This window comes from Dreissena polymorpha, chromosome 13 (assembly GCF_020536995.1).
Source record: "Dreissena polymorpha isolate Duluth1 chromosome 13, UMN_Dpol_1.0, whole genome shotgun sequence".
NCBI classification, from domain to species: domain Eukaryota; kingdom Metazoa; phylum Mollusca; class Bivalvia; order Myida; family Dreissenidae; genus Dreissena; species Dreissena polymorpha.
Window position 1 is genome coordinate 23,327,317 of NC_068367.1, and position 18,689 is coordinate 23,346,005.

General features: G+C 38.8%; 2 protein-coding genes across 10 annotated transcripts in view; one reads left to right on the forward strand and one right to left on the reverse strand.

Annotated features, from left to right (window-relative positions):
- Positions 1-608: 608 nt before the first annotated feature.
- Positions 609-10,348, forward strand: LOC127856398 (uncharacterized). 7 transcript variants are annotated; one of them, XM_052392537.1, is made up of 5 exons: positions 617-1,228; positions 2,747-4,038; positions 6,814-7,002; positions 7,433-7,601; positions 9,586-10,348. In XM_052392537.1, exons 2-5 carry the CDS (start codon positions 2,838-2,840, stop codon positions 9,773-9,775), a joined length of 1,749 nt encoding a protein of 582 aa, XP_052248497.1. In that variant the 5' UTR covers positions 617-1,228; positions 2,747-2,837; the 3' UTR covers positions 9,776-10,348. The 7 variants fall into 7 exon arrangements, with proteins under 7 accessions (XP_052248504.1, XP_052248497.1, XP_052248503.1 ...); XM_052392543.1 differs by lacking the exon at positions 617-1,228 and adding an exon at positions 2,153-2,202; XM_052392538.1 differs by lacking the exon at positions 617-1,228 and adding an exon at positions 2,189-2,328.
- A 412-nt stretch (positions 10,349-10,760) lies between these two features.
- Positions 10,761-18,689, reverse strand: part of LOC127856396 (uncharacterized) — a 44,384-nt gene continuing 36,455 nt past the window's right edge. For all 3 annotated transcript variants that reach the window (XM_052392536.1, XM_052392535.1, XM_052392534.1), the window contains exons 16-19: positions 16,585-16,743; positions 14,885-14,938; positions 12,688-12,783; positions 10,761-11,138 (exon numbers count right to left, since the gene is read on the reverse strand). In XM_052392536.1, coding sequence (XP_052248496.1) covers positions 11,071-11,138; positions 12,688-12,783; positions 14,885-14,938; positions 16,585-16,743 — 377 coding nt within the window. In that variant the 3' untranslated portion in view covers positions 10,761-11,070. The remainder of the gene's footprint in view (positions 11,139-12,687; positions 12,784-14,884; positions 14,939-16,584; positions 16,744-18,689) is intronic.

Genomic DNA, 18,689 nt, shown 5'->3' on the forward strand with positions numbered 1-18,689 from the left:
CTACGAGTGGTCAATTGCACGGGAAATCAGACCTTGACAGCTCTTGGCCACTCCACTTGACAAATCTTGCCCAGATCACAAACTAGCGTAAAACAACGTATCACGTCGTGTCAACAGCGATCATTTTGTATCCAGGCATCTAAAGCTCACGATCACTACGAACGTGATTATCATTGAAATCAGATCCCGACTGATCGTGATAGATGCATTTGAAAAATGAAGCTTCAACGTAACGTTTATTAGCGGATGGAGTAGTCTATTGTCACATCATATAAGGTCAATTTCATAGAACGATCACGATTATCTACGAGTGTCCCGTCGTAAGTGACGTTCGCGGAGGATCGCACGACGATTGGAACGTATAATACTTGTATTTTTTCTTCACACGCGGCGTTTGTTCCACATTTCTGAAACATTGATTATCCAGCCATGGAGGTAAATAGGCACATTATGGTTTAAAACCAAAACGGAATTTTAATTGTATGTACAGCAATTAGTGAAGGCTTTATTGATTTAGCTGTAAAAATATAATAACTTATAACCAATATCAGCCTTGCACCTAAGCTAAGGCCAATATATATTGACACTGTACTCCGAGAACATATGGATTCCATGTATATTTTTACGGACCATTTCAAGTAAAGAAATATTTGTTCTGCATACATTTTGTTATTAAAATCCGGACAAGGAGTCGACTTTCTCGTTTACCTGAAGGTTTTCATGATTACTTTCATTCACTGAAGACTCGCGGGTGTTTAACACATTTTCAACACTGTAATTGAGGCAAACGCCTTCTGACCAAAAAATAATAATGCTAACCTGTTTAAACTTTAATAACTATAGGCGATTGCCGTATGAAGAGTGCCATTAATATGTGTTAAGTAGCAGAGATTGATACATCAGAAGATTAAGTGCCCGAAATTTATCGCATGAAATAAAAGCATGAATTTCACTAAGAAGCTTACTTTAAGCTAATGGATTATCGGTTATACTGGACATTATTATACGAATTCCTTCATTGTGACCAGCAATTAAAACATTCGCAAGCTAGTATTGATCTATCAACGATACAAAAACAATCTGTCAATTCTAACGCTTTGATGGATTGAAGACGGATCAGGATTTTTTGTCCTCGCGTTTTGATTTTTTTAAACGTGATAACATAGATTGTGTGTGTATGCAGCAAGTGACACGGATTTCTTAAGTACACTTTAACAAAATTTACAAGGTATTCACTTTTCGATTCAACAAAGATATATATATATTTAATAACCATTATTGTTATAATAACTTTCAACACAATCTAAAATGATTTTGAAAATGCCACATTTATGTTATGCAGCAAATATTAAAATTAAAGGATGTTTTCTAGAGATGCTTATTTGTTCTATTGCCATTTAAAAATGATATATTTTGTCATCTGTTTGAAGAATAATATAAGTAGCAGCGTATTGATAATAGAATTGAACCTTGGTCTTTGAATACGTTGCTTAATGCATGTACGTAAAAAGGGTCTTCCTAAATAGCCTGTGCAGTCCGCACAGGCCAATTCGAGACGACACTTTCGATTTTATTGTAATTTTCGCTTAAACTCGTCCGTCTCTTCTTGGCGAAAATTCAGTTATTGTGGAAATTGCCGTCCCTAACTAGACTGTGTGGACTCTACAGGCTAATACGGGACGAAACTTTACGCTCATGCATTAAGCCCCGTTTTCCCAGAGCGAGGATCAGATTTATGTGGTATATTTCTATAGCTGATCGTCAAATGATATAAAAGTATAGAAACCTGGCAATCGTATGGAATGAGAAGGTCGTAATTCACGATTTATGCTTTCGAGAAACCACGTTGGTAAAGTCTGACATAAAAAAACTGTTTTATTTTGAAATGTTCTTAATGTCTTCGCTCCGAAAGTTGAATAAGGAATGCATGATATTATTCTATACAGTATGCACGTATGGCATGTACCGGTACATCAAACACATCCGCTTTGATGAAAAAGAACTCGTTTAAAATGATTGATCGTTTTAGCGATCTAATGACTCCTTGATAAAACATTGGGCTTATTTGATATTAAATGATAAATATAATATCGCTGTTTGCTCGCTTGAGCACAGGGAATCCTATTGACATATTTCACTTGGAACATGCAAACTATTCAACGAGTGATGGATCATATCAGAATATGCAGCCACGTATTAATGGTATTAATGGCGTTCAATGCTTAAACGCTTGCTGTGGGCCTGGTTTCGTTAAAACAAATATTGGCCGATGATAGTGCATACTTCTTGCATGGAAGGTTTTTATGGGGGATATTTTGCTATGCATGGGTAATGTTTTCCTCTTGGAATATTTAACATCTACCCGTTTACATTGGGTTCCATGTAATAAAACGAAGTTTCTGTGCGATTAGGTTATTAAACAAATAAATACGATACTTTGTAAATCGTTATACATCTGAACATTACCAGGATAAAGAGTGAAATCATTGAGGAAAAATACTGAAACAAAGTGTTTTCACATTTTCATGGCCTATATAATTAAATATCTGAACTTTTAGAAGCTCGAGACATATTTACATAATCCAGATTACAGGTCGAAATCAGTGAAGCCAATAATATTCGTGAAAAACTAAAACGATAGGGGGAATGCCTCAGCTTTGCCTGATTAAAATATTTAAAAATATATGAAATATTTAGCAAAATTATGTTTTAACACATACCAATCATTTTCCTATTGTATTTTCAGGCCTTGCGCATCTCCGATCACACGATCTGGCCCAGACTAACTTTACAGCTTGCTATCCTATCCCGTCGAAGGGGACTTTTCATCGGACACCATGCCGCCCGCGACGGCCCTTCAGTTCTTCCGGAAGCGACAGACGATCGACAACCTCGTCATGGAGCGGCCGCAGTCGCTTACGATCTTCCGGGAGTGCGTCAGGAAGGCGCTCATCGCCATAGAGCGCCGAATAGAGATGCTGCAGCAGTCGTACTACGGACCGCAGAAGAACCTCGAGCGAGAAATCAAGCGGTGGCTTGGTCCGCTGTCAATCGTTTTGAACGAGTTTCGAATCAGTTACCTGTTGTGCAGGACTCAGCTGGACGATGTTGTGTATAAAAAAAAGCGTTCCGAAGGTGACCCAACGTTGATTGTGGATTTCAATAAAGACGCTGCCAAAATAGTCCTAGATATCGTTGAACGTGTGTGTGATTATTTGAAAACTGGATTCGGAGATATTATCAAGGATCTTAAAATGATTGCGGAATACATGTTCAAGTACTGCCGAAGCTTTTCTGACACGGAGGGCGATAGTTATCTAGAAACTGCTGTCAATTACGAAAGACAGCGTAAGGAGTTTTCACAAGCTATACATTTCAACTTGGACGATATAGTCAATATGGCGGAACAATTCGAAACAAAGGGTATGCGAGTGCATGAGCTAGGCTTTGTGGCACGAAACCTTGCGGAAAAGTGCAATGCTACTCATGCTCCATTTCTAGTCATTATCCCACAGGCGTTTGAAAACCTGAAGAACGCCGTGGCGGGAATTCGGCGCTGGTTGGACGCGGACGAAGTTTACGCGGACTTTATCAAATACGACATTGATGAGCTTGAAAAGAAGCGGGAGACACAGGAGAAAGATACGAGAGAGATGCAGGTGAAATGTTCCAACAGCGACCATAAAGTAAAAACCGCCAAACGACTGCTGGCGGACATAACGGCGGAGGTCAAAAGTTTCGAAAACCGTGAAACGATCTTAATGAAGGAACGAATAGACGCTCAAGCGCAAATAAAAGACGTTGTGGACTTGGTCGAAATTAAAACGTTCAGACGAGAGGAAGTTAAACACCGGTCTGAGGAGATGACCGGATACGAACTGGAAAATTTCAAACTGTTGGAGCGGGAGATAGTGGATCTGAACGACAGGAAACCGGTTCTGGTAAAGAAGCTGGACGACATCAACCGAAAGTTGGATATGATCGCGGAGCGGCGTGAAACCATGAACAAGCGGGAACAGGAAGTCAGCAATGCTAAATGTGAGTCTCTATGATGACGTGCAATATTTTCTCCACTTCTGGGTTTATCCGGATCCTTTGCTTTGCACAAGTCCACTTAGAACAAGGGACAAAATTGTCACAAAACCAGGTTTTCATTGTGAAAAAAAAATCTGATAAAGGGAGAAAACTCAAACTGAACTTTTGAAATGACCAAAAAAAATTAACCCCCTTTGTAAGTTTTTTTTTTTAAATCTATTTTTAGTCGTGGCGACCTTGACATTGGAGATATTGACGTGATTCTTTCGTGGGACACACCGTCCCATGATGGTGAACAAATGTGCCAAATGATTTTAAAATCTCACAATGAATGACATAGTTATGGCCAGGACAAGCTCATTTATGGCCATTTTTGACCTTTGAACTCAAAGTGTTACCTTGACCTTGGAGATATCGACGTAATTATTTCGCGCGACACACCGTCCCATGATGGTGAACAAATGTGCCAAATGATTTTAAAATCTGACGATGAACGACATAGTTATGGCTTGGACAAGCTCATTTATGGCCATTTTTGACCTTTGAACTCAAAGTGTGACCTTGACCTTGGAGATATCGATGTCATTATTTCGCGCGACACACCGTCCAATGATGGTGAACAAATGTGCCAAATGATTTTAAAATCTGACAATGAACGACATAGTTATGGCCCGGACAAGCTTATTCCGCCAGCCCGCCAGCCAGCCCGCCCGCATTCGCCAATCTAATAACCAGTTTTTTCCTTCGGAAAACCTGGTTAAAAATCTATTGTGATCTGAATACGCATTTGAGTCGCGTTCTGACAAAACTGGACATATTGCATGTGCGTAAAGTGTCATCCCAGATTAGCCTGTGCAGTTCGCACAGGCTAATCAGGGACGAAACTTTCCACCAAAGTTGGATTTTTGCTAAGAAGAGACTTTATTTTAACGAAAAATGTCATAAAAGCGGAAAGTGTCGTCCCTGATTAGCCAGTGCGGACTGCACAGGCTAATCTGGGACGACACTTTACGCACATGTAATATGCCCAGTTTTCTCAGAACATGACTCATTTAATAAATTCCTTTTACGCTGAACACGTATTATTAGATTCCCGATACTATGAGTATGATACTCAAATGTGTAATATTCCATTCGCGCATAACGTTTTGAGATTCGTGTTTTCTTTTTCTGTACAAAAAGGTATTTTGGATAAAAATCGTATAAGATGCGCATGTGTTGCATTCATTAATTCTGTTTAGTCCCAATGCTTTCCATTTACCGTTCAAATGCGGTTATTTCAGTTTCAACAATTTTTAGTTATAGTATGTGTTCTGTTTCTATATAAGAACAATAATAGAATCGCTGAATTTTAATTGTTTAGTATACTGTATTCAAGGTCGTTCATAGTCCGTACTTAATAAAACCGTCAGTAATTTTAATCAGCAAATTGTTTTTAATAACCAAAGTATTAGCAAAAAGGTCATGCGTCCACAAACGTAAATTGAGGCACGCATTTAAACTCAACCTAAATATAGCATGGCACTCAAGCACATTTCTGGTAATGTTGTAATTGTTATAATTTATGTTACGACACTTTATTTTATCTAGGTAAAATAGATAATGTATATATGTCGATGACTGATATTCTTGCAAAAATATTTAAATGGTGATTGATTAACGACTTAAAGCAATGTTTCTCTAATCGAGCGAGAAAATATAAGAACTATACTATTTACACATAAATAAAAGAGATACACGGTAGGGTTGGTTCACTTTATATCATCGAACCGTCTTAAAGGAATCTTTTCACGTTTTTGTAAATTGATAAAATAAAAAATAAAAACCAGATTTGCAAATTTTCAAATGTAGTTATGATATTTGTGAGGAAACAGTAATACTGAACATTTACCATGCTCTAAAATATCCATTATATGCATCTTTTGACGATTTAAAAGCCTGAAAAGTATAGAGCGATGCAACGCGAAACGATTGAATTATTGTGAGAGTTCTGTTGTCGTTATATTTTGTGACACCACGTGACACTACGACACTACTACATATTGCTTATATGAAGTATAAAATACAGCACTCATTGTATGAGAACGGACGGCCGAGTGGCCAAAGCGTTAGACTTTAACTCCAGGGGTCAGTAGTTTGAACCCGATTTAGGGTTACATTTTTCTTTCTTTATTTTTTTACTGGAGCTTTTTAGATCCAATGTTTACATTTATCAATATAAAACATTTTATGACAAACTTCAATACATGCCAAAATTGTGCTTACTACACTTTTAGACAAAATATTGATGATATGTAACGTCACAAAACGAAGTGCTTCTGGTTACATGTTATTATTTTTGTACTAAACCCAGAATATACAATTTGCACTGTATTACGTAAATAAAAATGCAGCCGTGTCATGCAAAAATGGTTCTTATGCTATATACGGTCAGCGTATCTCCAGACCACCCGGCGCATACGTTTAGTTTGGTCAGGAGCTACCCTATCCACTTTAACATTCCACAATGTCTCATAAGCGGACAGTGTAGGTTCTTACCAAATTTTGCCAAAGTGCAGGTTGGTCTGGACATATGCTAGTCTAATATTGCAAAAGACCTTTTTTCGAATGGCGCGTTTCAATTTTTACAATGTCATCGTGTACATTGTGAAGAACATAAAGGTTGTACGGCACGTGTAGTTACTTCTATGTGTAATCTTACTAAATTGAAATTTGACGGTGCATGTATACAAGCAAATGGACGCAAAACAAATAATGCCTTATTTCTGATGGCCACAGCGGAAGTGAAGAAGGTTAAACGGGACTTCCGGCAGCGCGAGGTGGAGCTGGAGCGGCTGGATTTCAATCTGGGACGCCTGAAGGAGATCCTGCGGTACAAGACGTCACCGGAAGTCCTCAAGAAGATTTTCCACGGGATGCCGCTTACCGCCCGTCACGTGGCCAACAAAGGGAAGCGGCCGATTATGGGTAGGCGTATCATTACTTGTAAGGTTCTGTGACCCGTTTATCGAATATAGGAGGGTATATAATAATATGATACAATTCCCTTTCAAAAAAAAGCGCTCACGTTATGACTATTATGTTTCAGAACAGGAACTTATTTCATTTAAAGAAGTTAATTGAATTTACGACAGCATTTATTAGTGATTTTTCTTTTTTGAGCCATCCAACAATTTAAAGATGTTATAAATGGTACAGTGTGTGTGTCATCGTGGTAACGGTATCTAACATTAATAAAATAACGGCCGCATGCATCTTTTATAAGTGCTATTTTGTGCAGTAAAAACGCACTTAGACCTTAATTGACGTGAAAATTCAGCCATGTTCCAAAATGCCGTTTGGCTACATAAAGTAGAAACATACACAATCCATCAAACCGGGCGCGCCTCTTTTCCAGACAAGCTGGAGCGCTCGTGCCGGCTCGCGGCTGCGCACATCGAGAACGACTGGGCGAAGCTATACCGCGCGCTGCCCTTCCATCCGCCACGCGGTCATGAAACCGTCTCGAACGACATTGACGAGATAGGCCGAGAGTTCATGCGCACTCTAAACGAGGAGATGAGTCGGTACGGTATAAATACTACTTCATCGTTGTCGGCATTGTCTTCGTCATTGATAATGGCATTTTTTCATCAGCAATGTGCATTTCATATTTGTTTAGAATGATGACACCAGGCAAACAAGATTTTGTAGCGGTATTCAGAAATCTGAAATGGGTTATTTACTGATACTTTCTTTAGGCTACGATTCCGTTTATAAATGTATTAATTGATTTCGTTCGCTTCGCTCGCGGAGCAAAAGGATTTCTTGTAAAGATGCGAGTTCGATCAATAGTAAGTCAGAAGTATGTCATAATTATAAATATATCATAATTAATGATTCCTTTATGTCCATTCTTCGTGTTCGTTTATGGTATGCTAATGGATTCTAACATTGATATTAGCCTCGCTCTGTGAAAACGGGGCTTAATGCATGTGCGTTAAGTACCGTAATCGGGGAGACACTTTCCTCTTATATGATTTTTTTCGTTTCAATGAAATCTGTTGTAAACAAAAATCCATACAAGGCGGAAAGTCTCGCCCCTGATTAGCATGTTCGATTAACACAGGCAAATCCTGGACAATACATTACCCAATTGCATTATGCCCCATTTCCCACAGCGCGGACCATATACTAGTATTAAGATCATGAGTGCTGATGACTTGTTAACTGCGTATTGCATTAAGTACGTAAGTGCGTTTAGTCATAACCACTCAACGGACGATAGTGTTGTATGCATCACAATGCGGAAAGCAATTTGAACATCTACCTTGGATTGCATTCTTACTAATTTAACTGTGTATGCTTAAACCGTGGATTTACTAGAAATACACTAATGAAACATTAAAATATAACTTTTTCTGTTTGAATGATATTGCAGTAAGACTACATTCAAATAGATGTTGCATTGTTATAACTCATTTATCAATCACTTACTGTTCAGTTCAGTGCGTATTATGAACAGTGCATTGTTTTTAATTCGATGGTTCTGGGCATGCACACACGACAGTAGTAATGCATTCAATACGCTGATATATACAAAAGAAAAACGCCTTTATCAACATGAGGAAATAAAATTTTTAATTCAGGATACAGAGACAAAAAGATAAACGTTCGCGCTATGGCGAAGGTATGCCACTGGTAAGGAGAAATTGTTAATCAACTATCAAAGTCTAAGACCTCGGTCATACAGTGCTTATAAGATGGCTTGTCGCGAAATATCGTTCATTAATAATTGTCAAGTCTTGTAAAACATGTGGCGCCTTTTAATGGTCGGAGAAGTACTGATGTCCCTTTACAATACGTGCATTGAAACATTCAGAAAGCATAATGGCAGGTACTCAATAACTCCCATGTAGAATGTAGTCAATGTAGCAGGATATTGCGTGCAACGAATATTCTCACAAGCCAAAATCGTACAAAACACGTTTGTATAAGCAAATCTACTATATATTCAAGAGTGGACAAAAGACAAAGGGCCATAAATCCGACACAATAGGTGGCAGTAAACATTCCTTGCTCAATTATCATCTACACATTGTCATTCAACTTTAAACGTTTGAGCGAGATCAACCCAATAATAAAAGAGAATTTAGAAAAAAAATTGGAACAATTTATTTAATTGTGGAAACAAACAGACTAATTGCCACATTTCTGCCAAAAGTTCAAAACTCGTCTGCAAATAAAGATCCTTCAACAGTGAAATTCTGAGCGAGATTCACCCATTAGTTAAAAGAGGAGTTTAAAACAACATACAGGACGTACGAACATACGTACTGACAAGTGCAATGATTCACGTCCCCCACTCTGTGCGGACATAACAAAACGAAGCAGAATTTCGTTTCATATAAGTTTATTGCTACTGCGAATTTGAAAGATATCGATGATGTATCGAATAAAAAATCAAACTCTTTGTTTTCAACAGTTTCAAAATATATTTTCACAAATTTAATATGAAGAGCGTTAAATGTTACTAAATCGCATGCTTTATTATATACTCACTTATTTCAGTCAAAGTCTAACGCGCTGGCGGAGAATGCATACTCGCGCATGCGTAGACGATTTAAAGAAGGCCCTACTTTCTGTCAAGCGCAAGGATATTGTTGACTTAATCGAAGAGGACATCATAAAGAGGGCCAGTAAACCCAGCATTCCTTCTCCTGCATTCAGAACTGTGCGCTTTCCGAAACTGAAGACGTAACGAACCATTTGTGTAGCTTACTTGAGTAGCGTTCTGGTAAAAGAGGGCTTAATGCATGTTCGTAGTGTCGACACGCATCTTACGTGTCACGTTTAAAGTGTGCAGAATGCTGATGGCAAGAAACGATAAATGCATGTTTTGAATTTGGAATGTGATCTTACAGCATATCAGACTTACACACAAACTGCATGAAACATGGAAGGACTGTGATGTGTTGAGAGTGACATCATATTTCTCACTGATGTGAACATTTGAATTGTAACAATATGACCATTTGGTCGGATTAAAAAGGGTAATAACGCAGAATAGCCAATGCGATACATGAATGGCATATTACAATAGTTTGCAGTTTCTGAAAACTTGTATCAAACCCGTTGGTTATTTAAAGTCGTATCGCTTGAAGGGGACGCATTGTCACAAACAAGCGCAGATACACCATTACAGCTAAATATTCTATATGTACCATATACAGCATGTTTCACCAATCTACGGTTGATTACAGCATTATTGTCGTTTTTGTTGTACGGGGATACAACGAAGTGCTTCAATAAAGACACATCCATTGTTACAAAAGTGTGTTGACTTGATGGCTTTTTATACTCAACACACGTATGGATATTGTGCAGGGAATGGTACATGACTGAACGTCGCTAAGCACTAGAACTGATAGCGACTGACGAGAAAATAAGGGGTAATTGTCGGTTTTAGTAGGTTATCGCTTTTAACTGACAAGTGATCAGATAAATTATTATTTTTAAAAGCACCGCAGCCAAGAGTGAAGAAAGATGTATTTTTATCACGAGTTAATTAAAATTCATTACCTACCGAAACCAACTAATTTTCGTTTTGTTTTCCACTTTTTTTTATTTAAACACTATAACGGTGTTTAATACTGCGAGATTTTCGTTTGAAATGGTGGAAAGACAAAGTTAACTTCAGAAAAGTTCTTTATGTTCTGGATAAACTTTACAAAAACAGTTATTCCTTGAAGAAACGTCATATTTATTTCCATTACGTTAAAAACATACAGTCCTTTAATACGTGGACGTTGTCAGTAACACAAAAAGGAATCGAACCGATATAAGACAAATGTCACAGTACAACACAGACACAGCAGACATTTGACATCACGTGACCACAGCGTTCCTCGCACTGACGACATTTGACATCACATGACTACCAAGCGTTCCTCGCACTTACGATATTGACATAACGTGACCACCAAGCGTTCCTGGCAAAGGCGACATTGGCATCACGTGACCGCCATGCGTTCGTCGCACCGACGACATTTAACATCACGTAACCGCCAAGCGTTCCTCGCAAAGACTACAGCGATAGGCGTTTCCGGCGATCCAGGGGAAACCTGCAACCAAACAGCCCTAATCTTAACATCCCTCTTGTTACATTTGTATATGTAAATGTTAGTTATATGTACACACCAAGAATTTCTTTCCCTAAGTTTCAAAGAAAGAATAACAATTGTTTCGTACTCTCACACAATGTCTTAGAAGACGCATTTGAATTTTTCGTACAAAATTGATTTTATGTTAATGTTGCAAATTGTTGGTGTCCTGTAGCCTTAACCTTCACATGTTACGCCTTTGCGTAATTAAGAATATATTTCGTAATACATGTGGCAGATTAAACATGTTTCATCATTATTAATCCCCAGATAAGATTTGCGAACATATTACAATTAAAAATATATAATATCATCACATAACGAAGTCAAAAGTTTATAATAGCATATATTTGGTACTCAGGTTTCATGTAATACAGTTAATCCACTAGTAAAGCCAAAGAAATAATCACACACGCTGTAACACGTGTGTTGTATTTTCATCATTTAAATCCGCAAATTTTAATGAATAACAAAAAATCAATTACAATTGAATAAGCAATTGTTCAGCGGCGAAATATCGACAATATAAAGTTTACACTCAACGTAAGTTCATAATAATAATAATTAGTATTATTAGTTGTATTATAATTATTACTACCAACAAAACAAAGAAGCAAACACACAGTCTTGCTTATTAATGGAAACATAATGCAATTCGTCCTGACCTTGTGACACTATTTATGTGAAGAATTGTAAGTTGTTGTCACAAGTAAATCAAGCTTACAAACATTTAATTATGCGTAATTGCAGCAAACACTGGTATGGGAAAGTGTTTTTGAGATTACAGTCACTTCAAAGTAAAGCATAATTGTAATGTACTTTTTAAATTACAACATTTTAAAAAGTGTTCAACAACTTATTTTGCCACTATTAAACAACACAAACAGTTCTTAACACTACTTTATTCTACTCTGTAGTTCCTGAATTTTGTTAAATATTAGTTAATTTTCAAAAACTGGTATGATTTCGACAAAGTTAATTATTATATTATATTATATGACCAGCATGGTGGTAAAATAGGTCTGATGCACTATTCGGCCAGCTCCAGACCAGCCTGTACTGTCTGTTCAGATGATACCCTGTTCGCTATTAAGTCACACAACGATTCATGATCTCATTAACAAACTGCGTAGCTCCTGACTAGTATGATGGAATGCGCAGGCTAGCATATGGTATAAGATCCATTTTAGCATGACGTGGCTTATATTATTAAAGCTCTCAAGTAATATCAAACACTGGCCTGTATATATGACCTTAAAAAGTCACTTTAACGATGAACATTATTCGATTTCAGTAAAGAAATACAGCTATATAGATGAACAATTCTTACATTGAAAACACACGTATTGTTGCAAAATGTGTATGACCAGAGAAATCTAAGCGAGTGATTTATAATCCCGAGTTTTAGCAAGTGTCCTAGCTTATGTGCTATAGCAACTCATAATATATATATATATTGTAAAGAGCACAAAACTAGGGATAATGTATATGAAAACATTACTGAACGCACTTCTGATGACGTCAGGATGTTGGACTGCTGCCTTGCACGTGCTACACGTGATGTAATCCACCAGCTCACATGGCAATATCGTCATTGGGCAGGTGGCTGAAAATAATGGCGCGAGTTTTAGATTAGACATGTGTGACAAAATCGGGCAGCGTTTGAGGATAAAATGTATGACAGATAGGGGCATCGCTTGAGGATTAAATGTATGACAGATTGGGGCAGCGTTTGAGGATTAAATGTATGACAGATTGGGCCAACGTTTGAGGATTAAATGTATGAAAGATTGGGGCAGCGTTTGAGGATTAAATGTATGAAAGATTGGGGCAACGTTTGAGGATTAAATGTATGACAGAATGGAGCAGCGTTTGAGGATTAAATGTATGACAAATTGGGACAGCGTTTGAGGATTAAATCTATGACTGATTGGGGCAGCGTTTGAGGATTAAATGTATGACAGATTGGGGCAGCGTTTGAGGATTAAATGTATGACATATTGGGGCAGCGTTTGTGGATTAAATGTATGACAGATTGGGGCAACGTTTGAGGATTAAATGTATGACATATTGGGGCAGCGTTTGTGGATTAAATCTATGACTGATTAGGGCAGCGTTTGAGGATTCAATGTATGACAGATTTGGGCAGCGTTTAAGGATTCAATGTATGACAGATTTGGGCAGCGTTTGAGGAATAAATGTATGACAGATTGGGTCAGCGTTTAAGGATTAAATGTATGACAGATTTGGGCCAACGTTTGAGGATTAAATGTATGACAGATTTGGGCAGCGTTTGAGGATTAAATGCAAGACAAATTGGGGCAACGTTTGAGGATTAAATCTATGACTGATTAGGGCAGCGTTTGAGGATTAAATCTATGACTGATTGGGGCAGCGTTTGAGGATTAAATTATGACAGATTTGGGCAGCGTTTGAGGATTAAATCTATGACTGATTGGGGCAGCATTTGAGGATTAAATGTATGACAGATTGTGGCAGTGTTTGAGGATTAAATGTATGACAGATTGGGGCAGCGTTTAAGGTTTCAATGTATGACAGATTTGGGCAGCGTTTGAGGATAAATGTGTAACAGAATGGGACAGCATTTGAGGGTAAAATTCAATTCTAGACAGAATGTGTCATCTTTTGATGGTTAAATGTTGACAGAATGAGTCAACGTTTGATGGTTAAATGTGTGACAGAATGAGTCATCATTTGATGGTTAAATGTGTTACAGAATGTGTCAACGTTTGATGGTTTAATGTGTAACAGAATGGAATAATGTTTGAGGTTTAAACAAGTGACAGAATGGGGCAGCATTTCAGAGTTAAATGTGTGACAGAATGGTGCAGTGTTTGGGGTTTAAATGTGTGACAGAATAGGGCAGCGTTTGGGGTTTAAATGTGTGGAAGAATAGGGCAGCGTTTTATTGTTAAATGTGTAACAGAATGGGTCAGTGTTAGAGGTTTAAATGTGCTATAGAACGGGGCAGCATTTAAAAGTTTAATGTGTGACAGAATGGGGCAGCATTTGAGAGTTAAATGTTTGGCATAATGGGACAGCGTCTGAAACTGACAGAATATTGCCGTGTTTCAGGGTTAAATATGTGACAGAATGTGCAGCATTTGAGAGTTAGAAGTGTGAAAAATTGGGGCAGCGTTTAAGGAGTAATATGGGACAGAATTGACTGCATTTAGGGTTAAATGTGTGAAAAAATGGGGTAGTATTTAAGGTTAAATGTGCCAAAATAGACAGGGTTTGATTTTTAACTACATTGCAAAATGATGCAGCCATTTTTTGACACACTAAAATACGGACCTACGACATTTTCAACATTCAAGGATTATGCATGTGCTTAGTTTCTCTTAAAAAAACTTAAGGAATTAAATTTAATAAATGGGCTGTGCTCTGTGAAAAAGGCGTTTAAAGCATGTACGCTAAGAGTAGTTCCAGATTAGCCTTTGCAGTCTGCACAGGCTAATAAGGGACGACACTTTCCTTCTAAACTGGATTTCTGCTAAGAAGACACTTTCTGTAAATGAAAATTAACATAAAGGGGAAAATGTGGTCCCTGATTAGCCTGTGCAGACTGCACAGGCTAATCTGCGACTACACTTTACGCACATGCATTAAACCCGCTTTCCACAGAGTAGACTCATATATAAAGTTACACAAAGTTTCCTTAGACTGCCTTGCTTCCAACTCACCTAAAGTGTGGCCTCCGGAGCACTGCCAAGTAAACGTATCAGTCAGTGTCAGATCTGGGAGCAGTTAGGGTAACCATAAAGAAGGTTGAGAATGTAGGAAAATTGAACATTATACCAGGCACAAGTTGGTTTGAAGAGTTCAACGCTCAACTAATCATATCCTGGGTCTATTTGTAACAAATTATCATGTGCTTGATCTGCATGAATACGGAGTTATTTCATTAAAAATTAATTATTGGGGTCTAAAAATGCGCTTAAGACATGTGTGTTCAGTTTAATACCATAAATTAATAAATAATTGCCTCTGGAAATTAAATTATAACGTTTATAATTATGTATTGAAATTCATCATAATCTTTTAACTAATATATAATTTGAATACACATAACTAAATGTATTGCTTTATTTAGAGCAATTGTTAAAGACTGATTCCTTAAATAGCATTATTTAAATATTTATTTTTTAATTTTTTATTCATTAACTAATTTTTTGAACTCATACTATTGTATTATATGATTTCAAGTGTAAAATAGAATTTTATAACTTGAACACAATTTGACTTCATTGGGCACTATCAAATTTTTTTCACCGAGTCAAAATATAAGAAAATCACAACATTATTGATCAACAAGGGACAAAATTGTCACAAAACCAGGTTTTCATTGTCAAAAAAAAAATCTGATAAAGGGAGAAAACTCAAACTCAACTTTTGAAATGAACAAACAAAATTAACCCCCTTTGTAAGTTTGTTTTTAAAAAAAATCTATTTTTAGTCGTGGCGACCTTGACATTGGAGATATTGACGTGATTCTTTCGTGCGACACACCGTCCCATGATGGTGAACAAATGTGCCAAATGATTTTAAAATCTCACAATGAATGACATAGTTATGGCCAGAACAAGCTCATTTATGGCCATTTTTGACCTTTGAACTCAAAGTGTGACCTTGACCTTGGAGATATCGACGTAATTATTTCGCGCGACACACCGTCCAATGATGGTGAACAAATGTGCCAAATGATTTTAAAATCTGACAATGAACGACATAGTTATGGCCCGGACAAGCTTGTTCCGCCAGCCCGCCAGCCAGCCAGCCAGCCCGCCCGCATTCGCCAATCTAATAACCAGTTTTTTCCTTCGGAAAACCTGGTTAATAAAACAGGTCAACAAGTTAATTACTTTACCTGAAAAACAAAACAAAAGTGGAATCATTTTTTACTTTTCATGAAAAATAAAAATATGTGATATTGTATTTTCTATAACCACTTTTTAAATAAAATTTGGTCATACACATAAATTAACAAATATCTTCTATATGCTCAGATTATTGGACTAAAAAGTCTGGTATCTCTAACTATATTTCAATTTCTATGTGGCCTATTCTTATGACCACAAGAGATCTTACTACTGGCTTAACCTTAATTCTCAATTTTTATTGATAACCAGTGACAAAAATGAGTAATTTGATTACCAACAACTTATATTTAAGACCAAGAATAAAATTTAATTTAAATGTTTTGTTTGCATCCCACAATCAGAAGGTAGAGAGCACTTTGAAGGACATAGTACAGACCACTAACAGCCTCATGGCATTTTATTGAATGACCTGTCATCTTAAATACGTTGAACAGACTGAAGCTGAAGTATTAAAGGTCTTTTAGCTCCCAGAATAAGTAAGCTATGGTTCTAGAAAAGGATACTAGCTGCACATATTGCACATTTGACAGCCTGGGCCTCTCTGTTTGCCCTGGTCTCCACGGACTTGTGAAGTACCGCTGTCTCCTGCCTCAATCTATCACTCAAAAGTGTTGAGTGTTTCTCAATGTACTGAAGCATCAATGCTGCTACTCTGTGATGATCTGCAATGTTCAGTAGAAAACATTTAACTCATAGCTCAAACTGACCTCATCTATCATCTATCCCAACTATTAAATGCAAAAAGAGTTCTTATGTCATATACAGCAATCACAGCTCCACCCACCCCACCCCACCCATCTGCACAGCCTGTCCGCTAATGAAACCATGGAAACTTGCATGACAATAGTGGACACGGTAGCTTCTAAGCAGACTGAGAGACTGCAAGGGCTGGTCTGGAGCTACACTAGTCACATATGGCATAGAACCCCTGGAGTTACTTTGGTCACATATGGCATAGAACCCCTGGAGCTACCCTAGCTGCATATGGCATAGAACCCCTGGAGTTACTTTGGTCACATATGGCATAGTACCCCTGGAGCTACCCTGGTCACATATGGCATAGAACCCCTGGAGCTACTCTAGTCGCATATGGCATAGAACCCCTAGAGCTAACCTAGTCACATATGGCATAGAACCCCTGGAGCTACCCTAGTCGCATATGGCATAGAACCCCTGGAGCTACCCTAGTTGATATGGCATAGAACCCCTGGAGCTACCCTAGCTGCATATGGCATAGAACCCCTGGAGTTACTTTGGTCACATATGGCATAGTACCCCTGGAGCTACCCTGGTCACATATGACATAGAACCCCTGGAGCTACCCTAGTCGAATATGGCATAGAACCTCTGGAGCTACCCTAGTCACATAGGGCATAGAACCCTTGGAGCTACCCTAGTCGCATATGGCATAGAACCCCTGGAGCTAACCTAGCCGCATATGGCATAGAACCCCTGGAGCTACCCTCGCAACATATGGCATAGAACCCCTGGAGCTACCCTGGTGGCATATGGCATAGAACCCCTGGAGCTACCCTGGTGACATATGGCATAGAACCCCTGGAGCTACACTAGTCACACTTGGCATAGAACCCCTGGAGCTACCCTAGTCACATATGGCATAGAACCCCTGGAGCTACCCTAGTTGCATATGGCATAGAACCCCTGGAGCTACACTAGTCACATATGGCATAGAACCCCTGGAGCTACCCTAGCTGCATATGGCATAGAACCCCTGGAGCTACCCTGGTGGCATATGGCATAGAACCCCTGGAGCTACCCTGATGACATATGGCATAGAACCCCTGGAGCTACACTAGTCACATATGGCATAGAACCAGTGGAGCTACCCTAGTCACATATGGCATAGAACCCCTGGATCTACCCTAGTCGCATATGGCATAGAACCCCTGGAGCTACACTAGTCACATATGGCATAGAACCCCTGGAGCTACCCTAGCTGCATATGGCATAGAACCCCTGGAGCTATCCTAGTTGCACATGGCATAGAACCCCTGGAGCTACCCTAGTCAAATATGGCATAGAACCCCTGGAGCTACCCTAGTTGCATATGGCATAGAATCCCTGGAGGTACCCTAGTCGCATATGGCATAGAACCCCTGGAGCTACCTTAGTCGCATATGGCATAGAACCCATGGAGCTACCCTAGTCGCATATGGCATAGAACCCCTAGAGTTACCCTAGTCACATATGGCATAGAACCCCTGGAGCTACCCTGGCAACATATGGCATAGAACCCCTGGAGCTACCCTAGTCGCATATGGCATAGAATCCCTGGAGCTACCCTAGTCGCATATGGCATAGAACCCCTGGAGCTACCCTAGTCGCATATGGCATAGAACCCCTGGAGCTACCCTAGTCACATATGGCATAGAACCCCTGGAGCTACCCTAGTCGCATATGGCATAGAACCCCTGAAGCTACCCGGGCAACATATGGCATAGAACTCCTGGAGCTACCCTAGTCGCATATGGCATAGAACCCCTGGAGCTACTCTAGTCGCATATGGCATAGAACCCCTGGAGCTACCCTAGTCGCATATGGCATAGAACCCCTGGAGCTACCCTAGTCGCATATGGCATAGAACCCC